Source organism: Pseudorca crassidens, chromosome X (assembly GCF_039906515.1).
Source record: "Pseudorca crassidens isolate mPseCra1 chromosome X, mPseCra1.hap1, whole genome shotgun sequence".
Taxonomy (NCBI): domain Eukaryota; kingdom Metazoa; phylum Chordata; class Mammalia; order Artiodactyla; family Delphinidae; genus Pseudorca; species Pseudorca crassidens.
Genome location: NC_090317.1, coordinates 68,914,401 through 68,937,253, shown reverse-complemented (window position 1 = coordinate 68,937,253; position 22,853 = coordinate 68,914,401). Strand labels below are relative to the sequence as shown.

General features: G+C 38.0%; 1 protein-coding gene across 4 annotated transcripts in view; it reads right to left on the bottom strand.

Annotated features, from left to right (window-relative positions):
* ABCB7 (ATP binding cassette subfamily B member 7) overlaps positions 1-22,853 on the bottom strand; it is a 139,448-nt gene that overhangs the window by 37,061 nt on the left and 79,534 nt on the right. For all 4 annotated transcript variants that reach the window (XM_067723999.1, XM_067723997.1, XM_067723998.1 and 1 more), the window contains 8 exons: positions 12,245-12,377; positions 11,111-11,379; positions 10,472-10,560; positions 10,292-10,379; positions 9,242-9,416; positions 8,179-8,336; positions 7,454-7,617; positions 7,165-7,294 (listed from right to left, as the gene is read on the bottom strand). In XM_067723999.1, the coding sequence (XP_067580100.1) occupies positions 7,165-7,294; positions 7,454-7,617; positions 8,179-8,336; positions 9,242-9,416; positions 10,292-10,379; positions 10,472-10,560; positions 11,111-11,379; positions 12,245-12,377 (1,206 nt within the window). The remainder of the gene's footprint in view (positions 1-7,164; positions 7,295-7,453; positions 7,618-8,178; positions 8,337-9,241; positions 9,417-10,291; positions 10,380-10,471; positions 10,561-11,110; positions 11,380-12,244; positions 12,378-22,853) is intronic.

Here is a 22,853-nt window from a genome sequence, read left to right as displayed (position 1 = left end):
AAAATTAAAAAGTAATTCAAAAAGGAAACAAAGAAAGGCACAGGACAGCAACCAAAACAAAAAGCAAATCCATCAATAATAAGAAAAATTAAAAACTATACTTAAAAAAGAAAAAAGAAAACGGGCAGACAGAACGCTAGGACAAATGGTAAAAGCAGTTATAGAGACAAAATTACACACAGAAGCATACACAAAAACACTCACAAAAAGAGAAAAATGAAAAAATATATATATCGTTGCTCCCAACGTCCACTACCACAATTTGGAATGATTTGTTGTCTATTCAGGTATTCCACAGATGCAGGATACGTCAAGTTGACTGTGGAGAGTTAATCCACTGCTCCTGAGGCTGCTGGGAGCCTCCCTTTCTCTTCTTTGTTCGCACAGCTACTGGGGTTCAGCTTTGGATTTGCCCCTGCCTTTACGTGTAGGTCGCCTGAGGGCGTCTGTTCTTCACTCAGACAGTACGGGGTCAAAGTAGCAGCTGTTTATGGGGCTCTGGCTCACTCAGACTGGGGGAGAGAGCGGTACCGAAGGTGGGGCGAGCCTGCAGCGGCAGAGGCCAGTATGACATTGCAACAGGCTGAGGCGTGCCGTGTGTTCTCCCGGGAAAGTTGTCCCTGGATCACAGGACTCTGGCAGTGGCGGGCTGCACAGGCTCCCGGGAAGGGAGGTGTGGACAGTAACCTGTGCATGCACACAGGCTACTCGGTGACTGCAGCAGCAGCCTTAGCATCCCATGCCTGTCTCTGGGGTCCATGCTGAGAGCCTCAGCTTGCACCCATCTCTGGAGCTCATTTAGGCAGTGCTCTTAATCCCTTCTCCTCGCGTACCGCAAAACAAAAAGGCAAGGAAAAGTTTTCTGCCTCTTTGGCAGTTCCAGACTATTGCCCGACTCCCTCCAAGCTAGCTGTGGTGAACTAGTCTCCTTCAGACTGTGTTCACACAGCCAACCCCTGTCCTCTCCCTGAGATTTGACCTCCGAAGCCCAAGCCTCAGATCCCAGCCCCCACCAGCCCTGGTGGATGAGCAGACAAACCTCTTGGGCTGGTGAGTGCTGGTCAGCACTGAGCCTCTGTGCAGGAATCTCTGCTTTGCCCTCTCCACGCCTGTGGCTATGCTCTCCTCCGTGGCTCCGAAGCTTCCCCCCAGCCTACCCCCATTTCCGCGAGTGAAGGGGCTTTATAGTGTGTGGAAGCTTTTACTCCTTCACAACTCTCTCCCACTGGTGCAGGTCCCGTCCCTATTCTTTTGTCTCTGTTTTTTCTTTTGCCTTTTGCCCTACCCAGGTGCTCGGGGAGTTTCTTACCTTTTGGGAGGTGTGAAGTCTTCTGACAGCATTCAGAAGGTGTTCTGTAGTAGTTGTTCCACATGTAGATTTATTTCTTATGTACCTGTGGGGAGTAAGGTAATCTCCACGTCTTACTCTTCCACCATCCTGAAGGTCTTCTCAAAATAGACTTTAAAATAAAGACTATTACAAGAGACAAAGAAGGACACTACCTAATGATCAAGGCATCAATCCAAGAAGTCAATATAACAATTGCAAATACCTATGCACCCAACATAGGAGCACCTCAATACATAAGGCAAATGCTAACAGCCATAAAAGGGGAAATCAGTAGTAACACAATAATAGTAGTGGACTTCAACACCACACTTCCACTAAGGGACAGATCAACCAAAATGAAAATAAATAAGGAAACACAAGTTTAAATGACACATTAAACAAATGGACTTAATTGATATTTGTAGGATATTCCATCCAAGAACAACACAATACACTTTCTTCTCAAGTGTTCATGGAACATTCTCCAGGATAGATCATATCTGGGGTCACAAATCAAGCCTTGGTAAATGAAGGACAACTGAAAAGGTATCAAGTATCTTTTCTGACCATAACACTATGGAACTAGATATCAATTACAGGAAAAATAGGTAAAAAGTACAAACACATGGAGCCTAAACAATACACTACTAAATAACCAAGAGATCACTAAAGAAGACAAAGAGGAAATCAAAAGATACCTAGAAACAAATGGCAATGAAAACTTTACAACCCAAAACCTATGGGATTCAGCAAAAGCAGTTCTAAGAGGGAAGTTTATAGCAACACAATCCTACCTCAAGAAACAAGAAACATCTCAAATCAACAACCTAAACTTACACCTAAAGCAATTAAAGAAAGAAGAACAAAAACCCCTCAAAGTTAGCAGAAGGAAAGAAATCATAAAGATCAGATCAGAAATGAAGGAAACAATAGCAAAGATCAATAAAACTAAAAACTGGTTCTTTCAGAAGATAAACAAAATTGATAAGCCATTAGCCAGATTCATCAAGAAAAAAAGAAGACTCAAATCAATAGAATTAGAAATGAAAAAGGAGAAGTAACCACTGACACTGCAGAAACACAAAGGATCATGAGAGACTAATACAATCAAGTATATGCCAATAAAATGGACAACCTGGAAGAAATGGACAAATTCCTAGAAAAGCACAACTTTCCGAAACTGAGCCAGGAAGGAACAGAAAATATACACAGACCAATCACAAGCACTAAGTTGAAACTGTGATTAAAAACCTTCTAACAAACAAAAGCCCAGGACCAGATGGCTTCACAGGTGAATTCTACCAAACATTTAGAGAAGAGCTAACACCTATACTTCTCAGAGTTTTCCAAAATACAGCAGAGGGACGAACACTCCCAAACTCATTCTACGAGGTCGCGAATACCCTGATACCAAAACCAGATAAAGATGTCACAAAAAAGGAAAACTACAGGACAATATCACTGATGAACATAGATGCAAAAATCCTCAACAAAATACTAGCAAATAGAGTCCAACAGCACATTAAAAGGATCATACACCACGATCAAGTGGGATTTATCTCAGGAATGCAAGGATTCTTCAATATACGCAAATCCATCAACGTGATATACCATATTAACAAACTGAAGGAGAAAAACCATATAATCATCTCAATAGATGCAGAAAAAGCTTTCTACAAAGTTCAATAACCATTTATGATAAAAATCCTCCAGAAAGCAGGCAGAGAAGGAATGTACCTAAACATAAGAAAGGCCATATATGACAAACCCACAGATAACATTGTTCGCAATGGTGAAAAACAGAAACCATTTCCACTAAGAACAGAAACAAGACAGGGTTCCCCATTCTCACCACTATTATTCAACATATGTTTGGAAGTCTTAGGCACAGCAATCAGACAAGAAAAGGAAAGAAAAGGAATCCAAATCGGAAAACAAGTAAAACTGTCACTACTTGCAGACTATACACAGAGAATCCTAAAGATGCTAGCAGAAAACTACCAGAGCTAATCAACAAATTTGGTAAAGTAGCAGGATACAAAATTAATGCACAGAAATCTCTAGCATTCCTATACACTAATTATGAAAAATCTGAAAGAGAAATTAAGGAAGCACTCTCATTTACCATTGCAACAAAACAAATAAAATTCCTAGGAATAAACCTATGTAATGAGACAAAAGACCTGTATGCAGGAAACTGTAAGACACTGATGAAAGAAATTAAAGATGATACAAATAGATGGAGAGATATACCATGTTCTTGGATTGGAAGAATCATTATTGTGAAAATGACTATACTACCAAAAGCAATCTAGAGATTCAATGCAATCTGTATACCAATGGCATTTTTCACAGAACTAGATCAAAAAATTTCACAATTTGCATGGAAACACAAAAGACCCCGTATAGCCAAAGCCATCTTGAGGAAGAAAAATGTAGGTGGATGAATCAGGTTCCCTGACTTCAGACTATACTACGAAGCTACAATAATCAAGACAGAATGGTACTGGCACAAAACCAGAAATATAGATCAATGGAACAGGATAGAAAGCTCAGAGATAAACCCACACACATATGGTCACCTTATCTTTGATAAAGGAGGCAAGAATATACAATGTAGAAAAGACAGTCTTGTCAATAAGTGGAGCTATGAAAATTGGACAGCTACATGTAAAAGAATGAAATTAGAACACTCCCTAACACCGCACACAAAGATAAACTCAAAATGGATAAAGACCTAAATGTAAGGCCAGATAGTATAAAACTCTTAGAGGAAAACATAGGCAGAACACTCTTGACATAAATCACAGCACGACCCTTTTTGACCCCCTTCCTAGAGAAAGGGAATTAAAAACAAAAATAAACAAATGGGACCTAATGAAACTTAAAAGCTTTTGCACAGTAAAGCAAACCATAAACAAGATGAAAAAGAAAACCCTCAGAATGGGAGAAATATTAGCAAATGAACCAAGGGACAAAGGATTAATCTCCAGAATATACAAGCTGCTCATGCACATCAATATCAAAAAAATAAAAAAAATAAACAACCCAACCCAAAAATGGGCAGAATACCTAAACAGACATCTCTCCAAAGAAGATATACAGATTGCCAACAAACATATGAAAGGATGCTCAACATCACTAATCAATAGAGAAATGCAAATCAGAACTACAATTAGGTATCACCTCACACCAGTCAGAATGGCCATCATCAAAAAATCTACAAACAATTAATGCTGGAGAGGGTGTGGAGAAAAGGGAACCTTCTTGCACTGTTGGTGGGAATGTAAATTGATACAGCCACTATGGAAAACAGTAAGGAGGTTCCTTAAGAAACTAAAAATAGAACTACCATACGAGCCAGCAATCCCCCTATTGGGCATATACCCTGAGAAAACCATAATTCAAAGAGTCATGGAACACAATATTCATTGCAGCTCTATTTATAATAGCCAGGAGATGGAAGCAACATAAGTGTCTTATGTTGAATGGACATAGAAATGTGGCACATATATACAATGGAATATTACTCAGCCATAAAAGGAAACGAAATTGAGTTATTTGTAGTGAGGTGAATGGACCTAGAGTGTGTTCATACAGAGTGAAGTATGTCAGAAAGAGAAAAACAAATACCATATGCTAACACATATATATGGAATCTAAAAGAAAAAAAAGGTTGTGAAGAACCTAGGTACAGGACAGGAATAAAGATGCAGACATTGAGAATGGACTTGAGGACACAGGGAGGGGGAAGCGTAAGCTGGGACGAAGTGAGACAGTGGCATGGACATATATACACTACCAACCGTAAAATAGCTAGCTAGTGGGAAGCAGTCACATAGCACAGGGAGATATGCTCGGTGGTTTGTGTCCACCTAGAGTGGTGGGATAGGGAGGGTGCGAGAGAGACGCAGAGGAAGGAAATATGGTGATATATGTATATGTGTAGCTGATTCACTTTTTGATACAGCAGAAAGTAACACACCCTTGTAAAGCAATTATACTCCAATAAAGATATTAAAAAAAGGGAAATAGAAAATATAAGGTAAAACAAAAATTAAGTAAATAATCCATAATCCCACCATCCAGCAATAACTACTATTAACATGTTGCTGTATTTTCTCCAATATTTTTTCTGTTATAATGTATTCATTTAGTATTATAAAACTGAGATATTACATTTTGTTTGGTAACTTCTTTTTCAACAAACTTTGTATCTGAGCATTTATCTATGACACTCAATACTCTTTACAAACATGATATTTAAAAATGACTGTATGACATTTGATCCTATGCTGATAATTTAACCATCTACTTAATACTGGATTTTATAGTGTTTCCAACTTGTGCTGGTATAAATAACACTATAATGAACTGTTTAGCATAGAAAAATCTGTTCACTTCCCTGTTTATTTCCTTACTAAAACTTCCTAGAGGCAGAATTACTGTAATAAAGGGTATAAATATTTTTCAGACTCTTGCTACATACTGCCAATTTGTTCATCAGGAAAGTTGTATGCTTCCTCCAGCAAAACAGACTAGCCATTTCACACAGCCTTGCCCAAACTAAATACTATGAGTTTTAAAATCCTCAGCAGTTTAATAGGTGATAAATGGTATCCCATTGTTGATTTAATTACTAAGACTTCTAATGAGGATGAGTATCTTTTCTTTCATTTATTGACCATGTATATTTTTCCTTAGTGAATAAAACATTTTCTTTTTCAAACCGATGAGGGTAATTATTATACAGCCCAAGAGAATGGATGAGGACACTGAGCCCTAAGCAGGAACAGCCCAGAATTCAGTTCACTTCATATATGGTTTAGGTCAGTGTTTTTCAACATATAGTCTATGAATCACCTAAATCACCTAGAAGGCATATTCAAAAATGCAGGTTTCTGGGGCCCCCACTGCCCTCCTAAACCAGAACCAAGGTGTGTGAAAGAGAGTTGGAATTTCGATAATCTCCCTAAGTGACTCATGAACACTAAATTTGGGATTCTCAGTGAAAGAGAGGACAGGGCAGAGTGGCATGTGTTAGATCACTTGATGACCTTTTACAAGCTACATAAAAGGAACTGTCTGATCCTTTTCTTACAGTTCTCCCAGGGATTTGGTTCTGATTCTAGGCTGCAACTAACTCCCAGGTCTCTCTATTGGCTTTCAGTATAAGAAAAACTCACATCCTGTAAGGCTACCTCCTTCTTACCTTCTCAGATCTTACTCTGAACTTATGTTTCCCCCTAAAGTCACTCAGCAAATACTTGTTAAATGCTCACTATGGGTCGGGCACTGTGCTTGGTACTGTGGGAACAAGGCATAGCAACTTGAAGTTGGCAGCCAGACTGCTTTGTAATTTTTATAAATTTACTCTGCCAAAAACTGCTCAAAATTAAAATAATAGTTTTCATTTACTGAACAATTATGTGATGGACATTGTACTTGGTACTTTACACATATTATCTCTACTCCATAATAATTCTGTCCTACAAGAAAACGGTATCCTTATTTTACAGATGAGGAAACTCAGGCCCAAGGCCATACAATGTATATGGGTTAGAGCTGGGCTTACAATTCTGTTCTATTTGACTCCAGTCGGGGCTCTTTCCTCTATGTTATGCTATCTTCCTAAGGCTTAAAAAAATCTTCCCATCATGAAGATTTTTGAATTCATGTTTTTTTGTCTTTTTGGTAACAGAATATGGCCTGTAGGGCCTAACACTTCCAACTTAATTAGCATATACTGACTCTCTGGATTCAAATGATTCTAGTAAAAGATCCACCAACCCAATATACCTTCCCCCAAATAAGTTTTTTCTTTTTTTAAATACCTGAGGTACCACTCCCACTGCCCTCCGAAGGCTTTCCAGGCTCACATCTTGTATATTTTGACCAGCAAGGTAAATGTTACCCTTTTGAGGCTCATAGAAGCGAAACAACAGCCTCACTATTGTGCTTTTCCTGAAATAGGAGACAATGAAAGGTTATGTAGCTCCAACTGGCATTAGGGAGCCCCTATTTTAAACCACAGTCATCATTTTATTATGACACATAAAAAAATATTACAATGGGAGTCAGCAATCAACAATGCAGAATTTTATAAAGAACTAAATTACCTACCCTGACCCACTACCTCCTACAATGGCCACTTTCTTTCCTGCAGGAACTTCAAAAGATATTCCACTAAGGACTTTCTGTCCCTCAATGTATTCAAAATGCACATTATCAAAGGCCACCGTAGCTGTCTGTGGTGTGATCTGAAGGGGAGATGCCATCGCTTTGTCCTAGCAGGGAAGAGAAAAGAAAAAGCCACTTTACACACCTCCTAGAGTACAGCTATGCAATTTTCTAATTCACAGAGAGAAAAAGGAAAATAAAGGGAAAGGAGGAGGTTTATAAGTGGAGTTAGACCACTTCTAAGCATGCTTTTAAAAATGTTTTTTCACTCTTCACTGTTAAGGGTAAAAATCCCGAATGCTTTGATTTCTGATAAATTTGTTTTGGGGGTAAAGAGGGATGGTGGGCAGGGGAGAAAGGAGGTTGACAATGTGAGGAGAGGCAATCACATTTTATATCATTATTAGCAAAAGTAAATCAGGTGCAAGTACAAATATAGAAGTTAACAAAATTTAGCTTCTAGGTATAATATTCTTTGCTAATACTGTAAGGTTTCTAAACACAGAAGTAAAAGCTGTAACAGCCTTTTAATACACATGATAGTCCCAATTCCTGCAAAAGAGAAATTAGTTTGCTAATATGGTAATGTAAAAATATTCCCCCGGAATAATACCATTAATGAGATGATGCTTATATGCTTTTAAAAAGGTACTAAATAGGTTACTTACTTTAATTCGGGTGTCTACCTTGAGTAGAGTAAACAAGGTGTTCATATCTATAAGTGCTTGTCTAGTTTCTCTGTATACAGTTCCCAGAAAGTTAAGGGGCAATGAAAGCTGAAAAAGCAGTCCATTCACCATTACTAAATCTCCAACAGTAAGGGTACCTTAATATGCAGTTGGTAGAAAAAAAAAATTTAGATGTTATGAACTTTCCAGTTTAAGATAGAAAAGTTTACAGTTTACTACTGTGGAATACAGTTCAAAATGTACATAATCAGCAACTCTTAGGCCTACTCAAATTCCAAAGCATTTTAATCCATGATTTAGGAAAATAGGGAACTAGATATATGCTAACTGGAATGGCAAAAGCCCACCCATACACGACACATAATATATAAGTAAAAGAGAATGGCTTAAGTGAGGAAAGAAACGGAAGGCTGAAAATCTCTCCTTTCTTCCTAAGAAAGTTCCTTGTAATGTAAAATAGAAGTTTTTTAAAGTATAAATTAAAAAATTGGAGCAAATGGATATCATGATTGGGAATTGATAAACCATGTATTAAGGTCTCAGTGAACGAATAAATCCTAACTAAGCAAGCAGGTTACAGAAAAGAGGCACAGATATTATTTACTTTTGCAATGTTTTGCAATGAACAACTAATAGAAAAATTAAAAGGTTACTAGTAATTTTTATATGACTGCTTGCATTTTAGTCCTTTGGACTAAATACTAAATTAATTACATTTCTTTCCAGGTCTACAAGAGAAATTAGAAATATTAGATGCTAAAAAGAAAGTTACTCCGAAAAGAATCAGGTTGTAGCCCCACAAACAGTAATCCCAATCAATGAGAGAACCAGTGCTAAACTTGTAGTGTTAAACAAAGGAAAGTAAAAAAAACATCATCATGTAATCAAGAAAACATATTCTGATACAAAAATGAAAGTACTCCAAGGATGTTATAGCACCTTATTGAATATGCTTTATGAGACTAATATACACATTTATTTCATTAATCTTTATAAAGGTTAAGTAAAACATAGACTAATGTGAAAACCACATATCCATTACCTGCCACAATTCCCTGACTGGCGAGCACCATTATGGCTGTTAAACCAACACTGAAAATAGCACTTTGACCAAAGTTCAGCATAGCCAGAGTAGAGGTACTTTTCAATGAAGCAGTCTCATATGTCTTCAAAAATCCATCATATCTTTGTGCTTCATAATTTTCATTATTAAAATACTACAAAATACATAAAAATAGTAACTACATACAACTATAATTGGAATTTAATCTCTTAAGTGATTAGAATCCTTTTCATGGATACAATTTTGTACTGCATACACCATTTTAAAAACTGACTTTCCATATATTGGACTATGGTACTCCTGCAGTTTTCCACAATGGACAGTATTTGAAAAGTCCATAAAATTCATCCCCCAAACATTTACTGAATGCCTAGTTAATTTAAACCCAGATCTAAAAAAGCTGTCAATGGCACTTCCTTCACAAAGCCTTGCCTTGATCCTCTGGGACTCTGAATTGACAATTCTCATTGCCCCCACCACATTACACCTTTCTCATGTAGCCACTTGCATACTTTACTTTAACTCTCCCAGTGCTTAGCAAATTCTGGGGAGGCAAGGATCAAACAGTAATCATTGTTTTTACCACCCTCCCCCATTACAGGACTTAGCATAGCGCTTTGCACACAAGAGGCATTCAGTAATATTTGTTAAATGGAAAAATGAACAGATAAATGAAGTAGTGAAATGAATTATGAATGAATTATGAAATGAATTAGTGAAAAACACTATGCTAGGCAGTATGAGGGATAGAGTCAAGAACTTAGTGTGCATTCTGAATCAAGATGCTAACCATACTGTCACTACTTATAAATTAATTCAGAAGGTAAAATTCCGATGGTGCCACACAAAAAATGTGGTAGAAAGGGCAATTTCTAAACAAAAGAAAAACAATAAAGTACAATTATTTCATCATACCTAGAGATCCTATACTAATCTGCAGCTCTAACTTACAGCACCTATTCAATTAAATGGCAGAACAAACCTTAGTGTGGTGTGAAAGGAAGAGGAAAGTAAAATTAAACATATTACCTTCACAGTTTCATAATTCAGCAGCGAGTCTATGGCAGCGTTACCTGCATCATTATCTGCTTTGTTCATCTCTATTCTAAATCTAGTTCTGTAAGACAAAGATTTGCATAGGCATGGAATGTTTGCTACAGAAGCATAACTAATTTCTGAACCTTGACTGACCTCTGGGGGATACCTTACCTCCACCGTGTGACAGCAACTGTGAATGCTGTGTATGCACCAAGTGTCCCAAGGGTCACCAGTGCAAACTGGGCACCACATCTATAATACTGGAGAAGGCAAAAGAAGAAATGAGAAACAGTCATTGCTCTTGCCAAATAGTTTATAATATACATTAGCAAATCGCAAAGATTTTAATTAAAAAATATGTTGGTATAAAGTTGTATATATGAAAAACTGAGTGAGGAAACAAATACCTTAGAAAATCAACTTTAAGTTATATGCATACTTTTAATTATAAAATATGAAATTGCCTAAAATGCTACAAATGGTGAATAGAAAGAAACCTAGATAATCTGAGCATACCAGTCCAAAGCCATATACCATAATGTCTGTTAACAAAAAAACTGCAACCACTAGCTAAATGACTGACCTATGTGTAGAACTGAACAGATCTTTACAATAATAACATGATCAAGACTTTGGACACAGTCCCTTGAAGCTTGTGGAAAAATAATTAAACAAACTGTATAACCCTTCTGGCACCATGGGATTTTGCTTTCAAATCATAAGCATGCAATAGTACAAAAGCTTCAAGTACTAAATAGCTACTAACAAGAATGTAAGATAAAAGCTTGTCATGAAAAATGTTTTACTTACCAAAACACCACTGACAAGGGTCACCTCAAACATGATGGGAAGAAGATTAAACACTAAAGCACTCAGGACAAAACTGATACCCCTTGTCCCTCTGTCAATAGCCTTTGACAAAGCTCCTGTCTGTCTGTTCAGGTGGAAAGCGAGATCCAGGTTGTGAAGATGGAGAAAGACATTTTTGGCTATTCTTCGGATTGAATTTTGTGCTACCTTGCCAAATACTGCATTTCGAACTTCATTAAAAAAGGCAGCTCCAGCTCTTGATACACCATCTAGCAATACAATCAAGAAAAAGTGGGGTGTAAAAATATTAGAATCGTTGGAGTATAAAAACGTCAAGGGCTCAGAAAATGTCTGTACAATGAATGACTATATCACAGAATACTTACACTAAAAGAAACCTAGAAAATATCTAGCCTACTGAGTATCAATCTTTCCACCACCATGAAAACTTTTCATTGTTATTTTTTCCCATAAGATTCCAAATGTTGAAAGATTTTTCCAAGTAACAGCAGCCCATAAGGCCTTATTGTGGATAAATGTACAGTATCTGTTGAGGTTTTGTGATCTAATTCAATTCCCCCAAATAACAAATGATAAAATCGAGATCCTGAAAAATCCAAGTGCTTTGACTAAGCATGCCCCAACTCAGGTCTGAGTTTCATAAAGTATCCTTTCTACTGCATGGGGACACAAAGCACTATATTCTGTTCTTTACAAATTGTAGATTTGTGTCATGGCTATTGAATATAATTTAATAACACATTAATACAGGTATATCATTATGTAGCAATTTCCTATTCAATGGCTAACAACAGCAGCAAGAAAATAACTAGCCTTACTAAAAAAATACCTTATAAGGAGCCTAACTATTAGAAGCGGTTGTTATGAATTTAATGTCTTACTTCATGTTATTGTTTTCTAGAACTTAGAAAATGAGACTTTTATTACAGAATTTTTGGAAAGTATATCATACAAAGAATTTTTTAAAAACCACACATCAAACAAAAAATCTCACATAAAACAAACATCCAAAATGCTAAGTTGTGTTTGTGGTGAAAAGGTCATATGCTCAAATATGATGAAACCCTCTTGAAGAAAGTCAACACCTGTAGACAGATTAAAGAACCAACATACAGCCAATGAGAACTGCCGTTGCCATGGTTGCAACTGTATTTGGTGCATCACTCAGGTTCAGCATGTTTCCCGACATCTGGTTGAGGCTGTCTACAGCATATTTAAACATGAAGGGAACCACAATATTCATAGCCTAAAAACAAAAGCAGCAATTATCAATCATATGCAAATTATGTATTCATAAAAGTACAAATATTTACCTTAAATTAGTATTTATGGGAATGTTTAGATATTAACCACTTACTAGTATTGGAATGATTTTCCCAGTTTATAAAGATAAAATCTTTGGCAGTGGGAGAGCTGTCATTTCAGGATTCCTAACTCACACTGACTGCCATGTTAATATTCATTTATAAGCTATGTGCATTAGTCAAATGCTCCTGCCTCCATGAAATCGCCCCTGATCATCCACTCAAAAATGCTTTCTCCATTATCTAAAATCCTACAGAGCTCATAACACTTACAGCAAACTGCCTTATACTGTAGTTATTTGTGTATATAAGTACAATGCTTTGTATATAGCAGGTATTCAATAAATATATGTAAAATTATTTATTCACCAAAATAATGGTAAAACTGAAATTATACAGCAAAAAAGGATCTCAAAAGCAGATAAATTACAAGTATCTGTAGCTGATTCACCATTCAGGGGGAAAAAAACCCCAACACTGATAGATCTATTTGCCCCAGAAAAAAATCCCTTTGCTCCAACACCATACAAAAGAAAACCCAGGAGGTTGAGGAAGATGGCGGAAGACTAAGACGTGGAGATCACCTTCCTCCCCACAGATACATAAGAAATACATCTACACGTGGAACTGCTCCTATAAAACACCCACTGAACACTGGCAGAAGACCTCAGACCTCCCAAAAGGCAAGAAACTCCCCATGTACCTGGGTAGGGCAAAAGGAAAAAGAATAAACAGAGACAAAAGAATAGGGATGGGACCTGCACCAGCAGGAGGGAGGTGAGAAGGAGGAAATGTTTCCACACACTAGGAAGTCCCTTCACTGGTGGAGAGTGCAGGTGGCAGAGGGGGAAAGCTTTGGAACCACGGTGGAGAGCGCAGCAACAGGGGTGCGGAGGGCAAAGCGGAGAGATTCCCATACAGAGGATCGATGCCGACCAGCACTCACCAGCCCGAGAGGCTTGTCTGCTCACCCACCTGGGCAGGCGGGGGCTGAGAGCTGAGGCTCGGGCTTCGTTCAGAGCGCAGGGAGAGGACTGGTGGCGTGAACACAGCCTGAAGGGGTTAGTGCACCACGGCTAGCCGGGAGGGAGTCTGGGGGGAAAAGTCTGGACCTGCCCAAGAGGCAAGAGACTTTTTCTGCCCTCTTTGTTTCCTGGTGCGCGAGGAGAGGGGATTAAGAGCACTGCTTAAAGGAGCTCCAGAGACTGGCGCAAGCCGCGGCTTTCAGCGCAGACTCTAGAGACGGGCATGAGACGCTAAGGTTGTTGCTGCCACCACCAAGTAGCCTGTGTGCAGGCACAGGTCACTCTCCACACCTCCCCTCCCGGGAGCCTGTGCAGCCCGCCACTGCCAGGGTCCCGTGATCCAGGGACAACTTCCCTGGGAGAACACATGGTGCGCCTCAGGCTGGTGCAACGTCACGCTGGCCTCTGCCACCACAGGCTTGCCCCACATCCAAACCCCACCCTCCCCTAGGCCTGAGTGAGCCAGAGCCCCCGAATCAGCTGCTCCTTTAACCCCGTCCTGTCCGAGCAAAGAACAGACGCCCTCAGGCGACCTACACGCAGAGGTGGGGCCAAATCCAAAGGTGAAACCCAGGAGCTGTGCAAACAAAGAAGAGAAAGGGAAATCCTCCCAACAACCTCAGGAACAGCGGATTATTCCTCCACAATCAACTTGATGTACCCTGAATCTGCGGAATACCTGAATAGACAAGGAATCATCCCAAAATGAGGAGGTGGACTTTGGGAGCAAGATAGATTCTTTCTTTCCCTTTTCCGCTTTTTGTAAGTGTGTATGTGTATGCTTCTGTGTGAGATTTTGTCTGCATAGCTTTGCTTTCACCATTTGTCTTAGGGTTTGTCCGTCCATTATATTTTATTTTTTACTTAAAAAATCTTATTTTCCCTAATAATTATTTTTTATTTTAATTATTTTCTTTTATCTTACTTTATTTTATTTTATCCTCTTTCTATTTTTTCTCCCTTTTATTCTGAGCCGTGTGGATGAAAGGCTCTTGGTGCTCCAGTGAGGAGTCAGTGCTGTGCCTCTAAGGTGGGAGAGCCAACTTCAGGACACTGCTCCACAAGAGACCTCCCAGCTCCACGTAATATCAAATGGCGAAAATCTCCCAGAGATCTCCATCTCAATACCAAGACCCAGCTTCACTCAACGACGAGCAAGCTACAGTGCTGGACACCCTATGCCAAACAACTAGCAAAACAGGAACACAACCCCACCCATTAGCAGAGAGGTTGCCTAAAATCATAATAAGGGCACAGACACCCCAAAACACACCAACAGATGTGGACGTGCCGACCAGAAAGGCAAGATCCAGCCTCATCCACCAGAACACAGGCACTAGTCCTCTCCACCAGGAAACCTACACAACCCACTGAACCAACCTTAGCCACTGGCGACAGACACCAAAAACAATAGGAACTATGAACATGCAGCCTGCAAAAAGGAGACCCCAAACACAGTAAGATAAGCAAAATGAGAAGACAGAAAAACACACAGCAGATGCAGAAGCAAGGTAAAAACCCACCAGACATAACAAATGAAGAGGAAATAGGCAGTCTACCTGAAAAAGAATTCTGAATAATGATAGTAGAGATGATCCAAAATCTTGGAAATAGAATAGACAAAATGCAAGAAACATTTAACAAGGACGTAGAAGAACTAAAGAGGAAGCAAGCAACGATGAACAACACAATAAATGAAATTAAAAACACTCTAGAAGGGATCAATAGCAGAATAACTGAGGCAGAAGAACAGATAAGTGACCTGGAAGATAAAATAGTGGAAATAACTACTGCAGGGCAGAATAAAGAAAAAACAATGAAAAGAACTGAGGACAGTCTCAGAGACCTCTGGGACAACATTAAATGCACCAACATTCAAATTACAGTGGTCCCAGCAGAAGAAGAGCAAAAGAAAGGGACTGAGAAAATATTTGAAGAGATTACAGTTGAAAACTTCCCTATATGGGAAAGGAAATAGCTAATCAAGTCCAGGAAGCACAGAGAGCCCCATATAGGATAAATCCAAGGAGAAACATGCCAAGACACATATTTATCAAACTAACAAAAATTAAATACAAAGAAATCATATTAAAAGCAGCAAGGGAAAAACAACAAATAACACACAAGGGAATCCCCATAAGCTTAACAGCTGATCTTTCAGCAGAAACTCTGCAAGCCAGAAGGGACTGGCAGGACATATTTAAAGTGATGAAGGAGAAAAACCTACAACCAGGATTACTCTACCCAGCAAGGATCTCATTCAGATTTGATGGAGAAATTAAAACCTTTACAGCAGGCAAAAGCTGAGAGAGTTCACCACCACCGAACCAGCTTTAAAACAAATGCTCAAGGAATTTCTCTAGGCAAGAAACACAAGAGAAGGAAAAGACCTACAATAACAAACCTAAAACAGTTAAGAAAATGGGAATAGGAACATACATATCGATAATTAGCTTAAATGTAAATGGATTAAATGCTCCCACAAAAGACACAAACTGGCTGAATGGATACAGAAACAAGACACATACATATGATGTCTAAAAAAGACCCACTTCAGACCTAGGGACACATACAGACTGAAAGTGAGGGGATGGAGAAAGATATTCCATGCAAATGGAAATCAAAAGAAAGCTGGAGTAGCAATTCTCGTATCAGACAAAACAGACTTTAAAATAAAGACTATTACAAGAGACAAAGAAGGACACTACATAATGATCAAGGGATCGATCCAAGAAGAAGATATAACAATTGTAAATATTTATGCACCCAACACGGGAGCACCTAAGTACGTAAGGCAAATACTAACAGCCATAAAAGGGGAAATCGACAATAACGCAATCATAGTAGTGGACTTTAACACCCCACTTTCACCAATGGACAGATCATTCAAAATGAAAATAAATAAGGAAACACAAGCATTAAATGATACATTAAACAATATGGACTTAATTGATATTTATAAGACATTCCATCCAAAAACAATAGAATACACATTTTTCTGAAGTGCTCATGAAACATTCTCCAGGATAGATCATATCTTGGGTCACAAACCAAGCCTTGGTAAATTTAAGAAAACTGAAATTGTATCAAGTACCTTTTCCGACCACAACATTATGAGACTAGATATGAATTACAGGAAAAGATCTGTAAAAAATACAAACACATGGAGGCTAAACAATACATTACTTAATAACCAAGAGATCACTGAAGTAATCAAAGTGGACATCAAAAAATACCTAGAAACAAATGACAATGAAACCACGACGACCCAAAATTTATGGGGTGCAGCAAAAGCAGTTCTAAGAGGGAAGTTTAGAGCAATACCATCCTACCTTAAGAAAAACGAAACATCTCAAATAAACAACCTAACCTTGCACCTAAAGCAATTAGAGAAAAAAGAACAAAACAACCCCAAAGTTAGCAGAAGCAAAGAAATCATAAAGATCAGATCAGAAATAAATGAAAAAGAAATGAAGGAAATGATAGCAAAGATTAATAAAACTAAAAGATGGTTCTTTGAGAAGATACACAAAGTTGATAAACCATTAGCCAGACTCATGAAGAAAAAAAGGGAGAAGACTCAAATCAACAGAATTAGAAATGAAAAAGGAGAAGTAACAACTGACACTGCAGAAATACAAAAGATCATGAGAGATTACTACAAGCAACTCTATGCCAATAAAATGGACAACCTGGAAGAAATGGACAAATTCTTAGAAATGCACAACCTGTAGAGACTGAACCAGGAAGAAAGAGAAAATATGAACAGACCAATTACAAGCACTGAAATTGAAACCGTGATTAAAAATCTTCCAACAAAGAAAGCCCAGGACCAGATGGCTTCACAGGTGAATTCTATCAAACATTTAGAGAAGAGCTAACATCTATTCTTCCCAAATCCTTCCAAAATATAGCAGAGGGAGGAACACTCCCAAACTCATTCTATGAGGCCACCATCACCCCGATACCCAAAGCAGCAAAGATGTCACAAGAAAAAGAAAACTACAGGTCAATATCACTGACGAACATAGATGCAAAAATCCTCAACAAAATACTAGGAAACAGAATCCAACAGCACATTAAAAGGATCATACACCATGATCAAGTGAGGTTGATCCCAGGAATGCAAGGATTCTTCAATATATGCAAATTAGTCAATGTGATAAACCATATTAACAAACTGAAGGATAAAAACCATATGATAATCTCAATAGATGCAGAAAAAGCTTTTGATAAAATTCAACATCTGTTTATGATAAAAACCCTCCAGAAAGTAGGCATAGAGGGAACTTTCCCCAACATTAATATAGGCCAGATATGACAAACCCACAGCCAACATCCTCCTCAATGGTGAAAAACTGAAAGCATTTCCACTAAGATCAGGAACAAGACTAGGTTGCCCACTCTCACCACTATTATTTAACATAGTTTTGAAAGTTTTAGCCACGGCAATCAGACAAGAATAAGAAATAAAAGGGGGCTTCCCTGGTGGCGCAGTGGTTGGGAGTCCGCCTGCCGATGCAGGGGACACGGGTTCGTGCCCCGGTCTGGGAGGATCCCGCATGCCGCGGAGCGGCTAGGCCCGTGGGCCATGGCTGCTGGGCCTGCGCATCCGGAGCCTGTGCTCTGCAACAGGAGAGGCCACGACGGTGAGAGGCCGCGTACCGCAAAAAAAAAAAAAAAAAAAAAGAAATAAAAGGAATCCAAATCAGAAAAGAAGTAAAGCTGCCACTGTTTGCAGTACATGATACTATACATAGAGAATCCTAAAGATGCTACCAGAAAAATACTAGAGCTAATCAATGAATTCAGTAAAGTAGAAGGATACAAAATTCATGCACAGAAATCTCTGGCATTCATATACACTGATGATGAAAAATCTGAAAGTGAAATTAAGAAAACACTCCCATTGCAACAAAAAGAATAAAATATCTAGGAGTAAACCTACCTAAGGAGACAAAAGACCTGTATGCAGAAAATTGTAAGACACTGATGAAAGAAATTAAAGATGATACAAATAGATGGAGAGATATACGATGTTCTTGGATTCGAAGAATCAATATTCTGAAAATGACTCTACTACCCAAAGCAATCTACATATTCAATGCAATCCCTATCAAACCACTGGCATTTTTCACAGAACTAGAACAAAAAATTTCACAATTTGTATGGAAACACAAAAGACCCCGAATAGCTAAAGCAATCTTGAGAACGAAAAATGGAGCTGGAGGAATCAGGCTCCCTGACTTCAGACTATACTACAAAGATACAGTAATCAAGACACTATGGTACTGGCACAAAAACAGAAATATAGATCAATGGAACAGGATAGAAAGCCCAGAGATAAACCCACACACATATGGGCACCTTATCTTTGATAAAGGAGGCAAGAATATACAGTGGAGAAAAGACAGCCTCTTCAATAAGTGGTGCTTGGAAAGTTGGACAGGTACATGTAAAAGTATGAAATTAGAACACTCCCTAATATCATACACAAAAATAAACTCAATATGGATTAAAGACCTAAATATAAGGCCAGATACTATCAAACTCTTAGAGGAAAACATAGGCAGAACACTCTATGATATAAATCACAGCAAGATCCTTTTTGACCCACCTCCTAGAGAAATGGAAATAAAAACAAAAATAAACAAATGGGACCTAATGAAACTTCAAAGCTTTTGCACAGCAAAGGAAACGATAAACAAGAGCAAAACACAACCCTCAGAACGGGAGCAAATAGTTGGAAATGAAACAACTGACAAAGGATTAATCTCCAAAATTTACAAGCAGCTCATGTAGCTCAATATCAAAAACACAAACAACCCAATCCAAAAATGGGCAGAAGACCTAAACAGATATTTCTCCAAAGAAGATATACAGATTGCCAAAAAACACCTGAAAGAATGCTCAACATCATTAATCATTAGAGAAATGCAAATCAAAACTGCAATGAGATATCATCTCACACTGGTCAGAATGGCCATCATCAAAAAATCTACAAACAATAAATGCTGGAGAGGGTTTGGAGAAAAGGGAACACTCTTGCACTGTTGGTAGGAATGTAAATTGATACAGCCACTATGGAGAACAGTATGGAGGTTCCTTAAAAAACTAAAAATATAACTACCACACGACCCAGCAATCCCATTACTGGGCATATACCCTGAGAAAGCCATAATTCTAAAAGTGGCATGTACCAAAATGTTCATTGCAGCTCTATTTACAATAGCCAGGACATGGAAGCAACCTAAGTGTCCATCATCAGATGATGGATAAGGAAGATGTGGCACATATATACAAATGGAATATTACTCAGCCATAAAAAGAAACGAAATTGAGATATTTGCAGTGAGGTGGATGGACCTGGAGTCTGTCATACAGAGTGAAGTAAGTCAGAAAGAGAAAAACAAATACCATATGCTAAAACATATATATGGAATCTAAGGGAAAAAGAAGTCATGAATTACTGAGGGGTAAGACAGGAATAAAGACACAGACCTACTAGAAATGGACTTGAGGATATGGGGAGGGGGAAGGGTAAGCTGTGACAAAGTGAGAGAGTGGCATGGACATATATACACTACCAAACGTAAAATAGATAGCTAGTGGGAAGCAGCCGCATAACACAGGGGAATCAGGTCCGTGGTTTGTGACCACCTGCGGGGTGGGATAGGGAGGGTGGGAGGGAACGAGACGCCAGAGGGAAGAGATATGGGAATATATGTATATGTATAACTGATTCACTGTGTTATAAAGAAGAAACTAACACACCATTGTAAAGCAATTATACTCCAATAAAGCATTATTAAGAAAAAAAACCTCAATGAATATCAAACTATCCTTTCAAATACCAACCTATTTCTCCATGAGAATACACAGAAAGAAAGAAAGAAAGAAAGAAAGAAAGAAAGAAAGAAAGAAAGAAAGAAAGAAAGAAAGAAAGAAAGAAAGAAAGAGTATAATGCTTTCATATATTCAAGACAAGTTAGTCAATCACTCACATTTCACATTTTCTACAAAGTTATACTATTACAAACACCAAGCATCATTTAGGAATAGCAAGTTGGTAAGACTGGCAAAGCTTTCTTTGAAGAAATTAAATTCATATACATTAATATCATGTGAAAACAATTTTATAAGACTTAAAAAAATACTGAAATCCCAGCTCTCGTTAATATTCCACTATTATATCATTTATCTTTATTAAACAGAAAGAATTTATCATCAACAAGCCTAAGTTTAGCTACAACTGACAGGAGCTATGTAAACCTTACCAATCAAGATTGCAAAGTAAGGTATACAATTGTCTTAGCAACCAAGCAGGTACTCAAATATTCAATATCATTAAAATAGACAGCAAATGCTGGAATACTTTTAAAATGTAACACTATGGAAAAAATTGCTTAAAACTTTAAGATTTATAAGTTCCCAAATATAATCTAATAGAATAGCAGGTTTCAAGTAGTATAAATTTCTCAGTTTTGATTCCCATATGATCATATGTCCTCAGTCTTCCGCTTCTACTTGAAATGGTCTCCCTACCAATTTACCCCTCCACTTCTCTGTTCTTCAAAACCCACTTTGAATCTCATTCCCATCATGATGCCTTCTCTAAAACCTGCAGCACTTTTGGCACTTTCCATTTTCCAACCCCTCATTTTTATAGTTTAAACCACAGTATTTATAATTTTTATTATATATTTATCATTCACTTTGTCTTCAGGTGCATGAAGACACCTTCATGAGTGAAACCTTTTGCAGCAAACAAACATTTTGTGAACAGCTATATGAGTCAGATATGGTGCTAGGTACCTTTCACAAAGGTAAGAGCTGAATGAAATAAGTCTATGAAATGGGTATTATCCCTATAATTGAGAAAACTCAGGTTCTGTGAGGTTTAATGACTTGTTCAGTAAGCAGCAGAGCTAGGATTAAAATCCAGGTCTCTCCTGAAATTCAGAATTTTTTCCTGTATACCATAGCCACATCAGCAGTTTAATAAGGCAGGGACAACATTATTTTATTACTTTTGCAGCCTAAAATGGATACTCTCAAATGCAATGCTTAAACCAGTTACAGTTGAAAAGTATGGCATAAGTAATTTAAATAACTTTGAAGAGATTCCAGGTTCTCCATATAAGGCCAAATCCCCTCACTTGCATTCCAATACACTTTCTTGAGTGGGAGAAAAAGTGATAGTTATAGCTAGCACGCAATTCTCACAACACACAGCCCATTATATCTTTGCCACAGAGTGAGTCTGACTGAAACTCATGTATATCACCAGGAAAATTGTGCAATTTTTTTTTGAAAATGTGTTTGCATTTGGTCAAATTTGGGAGCATCCTTGTAAGTATGTAAAGAATGTGAATGTCATCTGCCTGTGTTTTCACTGGCAGGAAAAGGGCAGTTAGCATAGCACTAGGAACACAGCACTACCTGTAATGATAATTGTTGATTACTGTCAGTTTTCCCATAAAAGTAATTTTTTAAAGAAAAGGAAAAACACCAAAGAAATGGAAAGGATATACAGATGTTTTTATTAGTATATACATGTGGGTTCCATTGACGTTGTGATATTTTGGGGATGGGGGGGTGGCAAATATTGGTTTTCCCTAATATTCTGCTTTCAGCAGAACTAGACTTAAATCACCTCAGACAACTGTGAATTTTTAAAAACTTTTTATTTTGAAATAATTATAAGCTGACAGGAAGTTGCAGAAGTAGTACAGAGACTCATAACTTCACCCAGCATCTCCTAATGATGACATCTTATATAGCTGTAGTTCCATATCAAAAACAAAAATGTACATTGGCACATTACTGTTAACTAGGCTACAGAACTCATTCAGTTTTCATCATTTTTAAATGTGTATTAGTGTGTGTGTGTGGTTTTATGTGTCATCTCTGTGGTTCCATGCAATTTTATCCCATGTTCAGATCCATGTAACCATCACCACAATCAAGATACAGAACTATCCCCTCACCACAAAAGAACTTCCTTGTGCTACCTCTTTATATTCCTTCATCAAGGATGATGCATATATCAATAGCTCATCTCTTTTTATTGCTGAGTAGTATTCCATAGATGTAACAGAATTTATTCAACCACTCATCCCTGAAGGGTATTTTGGTTGTTTCTAGTTTGGGGCTATTATAAATGAAGATTTTATGAACATTTTCATAAAAGGTGACCATAAAAGGTGGTCATAAGTTTTCATTTCTCTGGGATAAATGCCCAAGAGTGTAATTGCTAAGTCATATGGTAAGTCTACACTGAACTTTTTAATAAACTGCTATACTCTTTCAGAGTGGCCATACCACTTTATAGTCCCACCAGTAAAGTATGAGTGATCCAGTTCCTCTGCATCCTCACCAACATTTGGTATC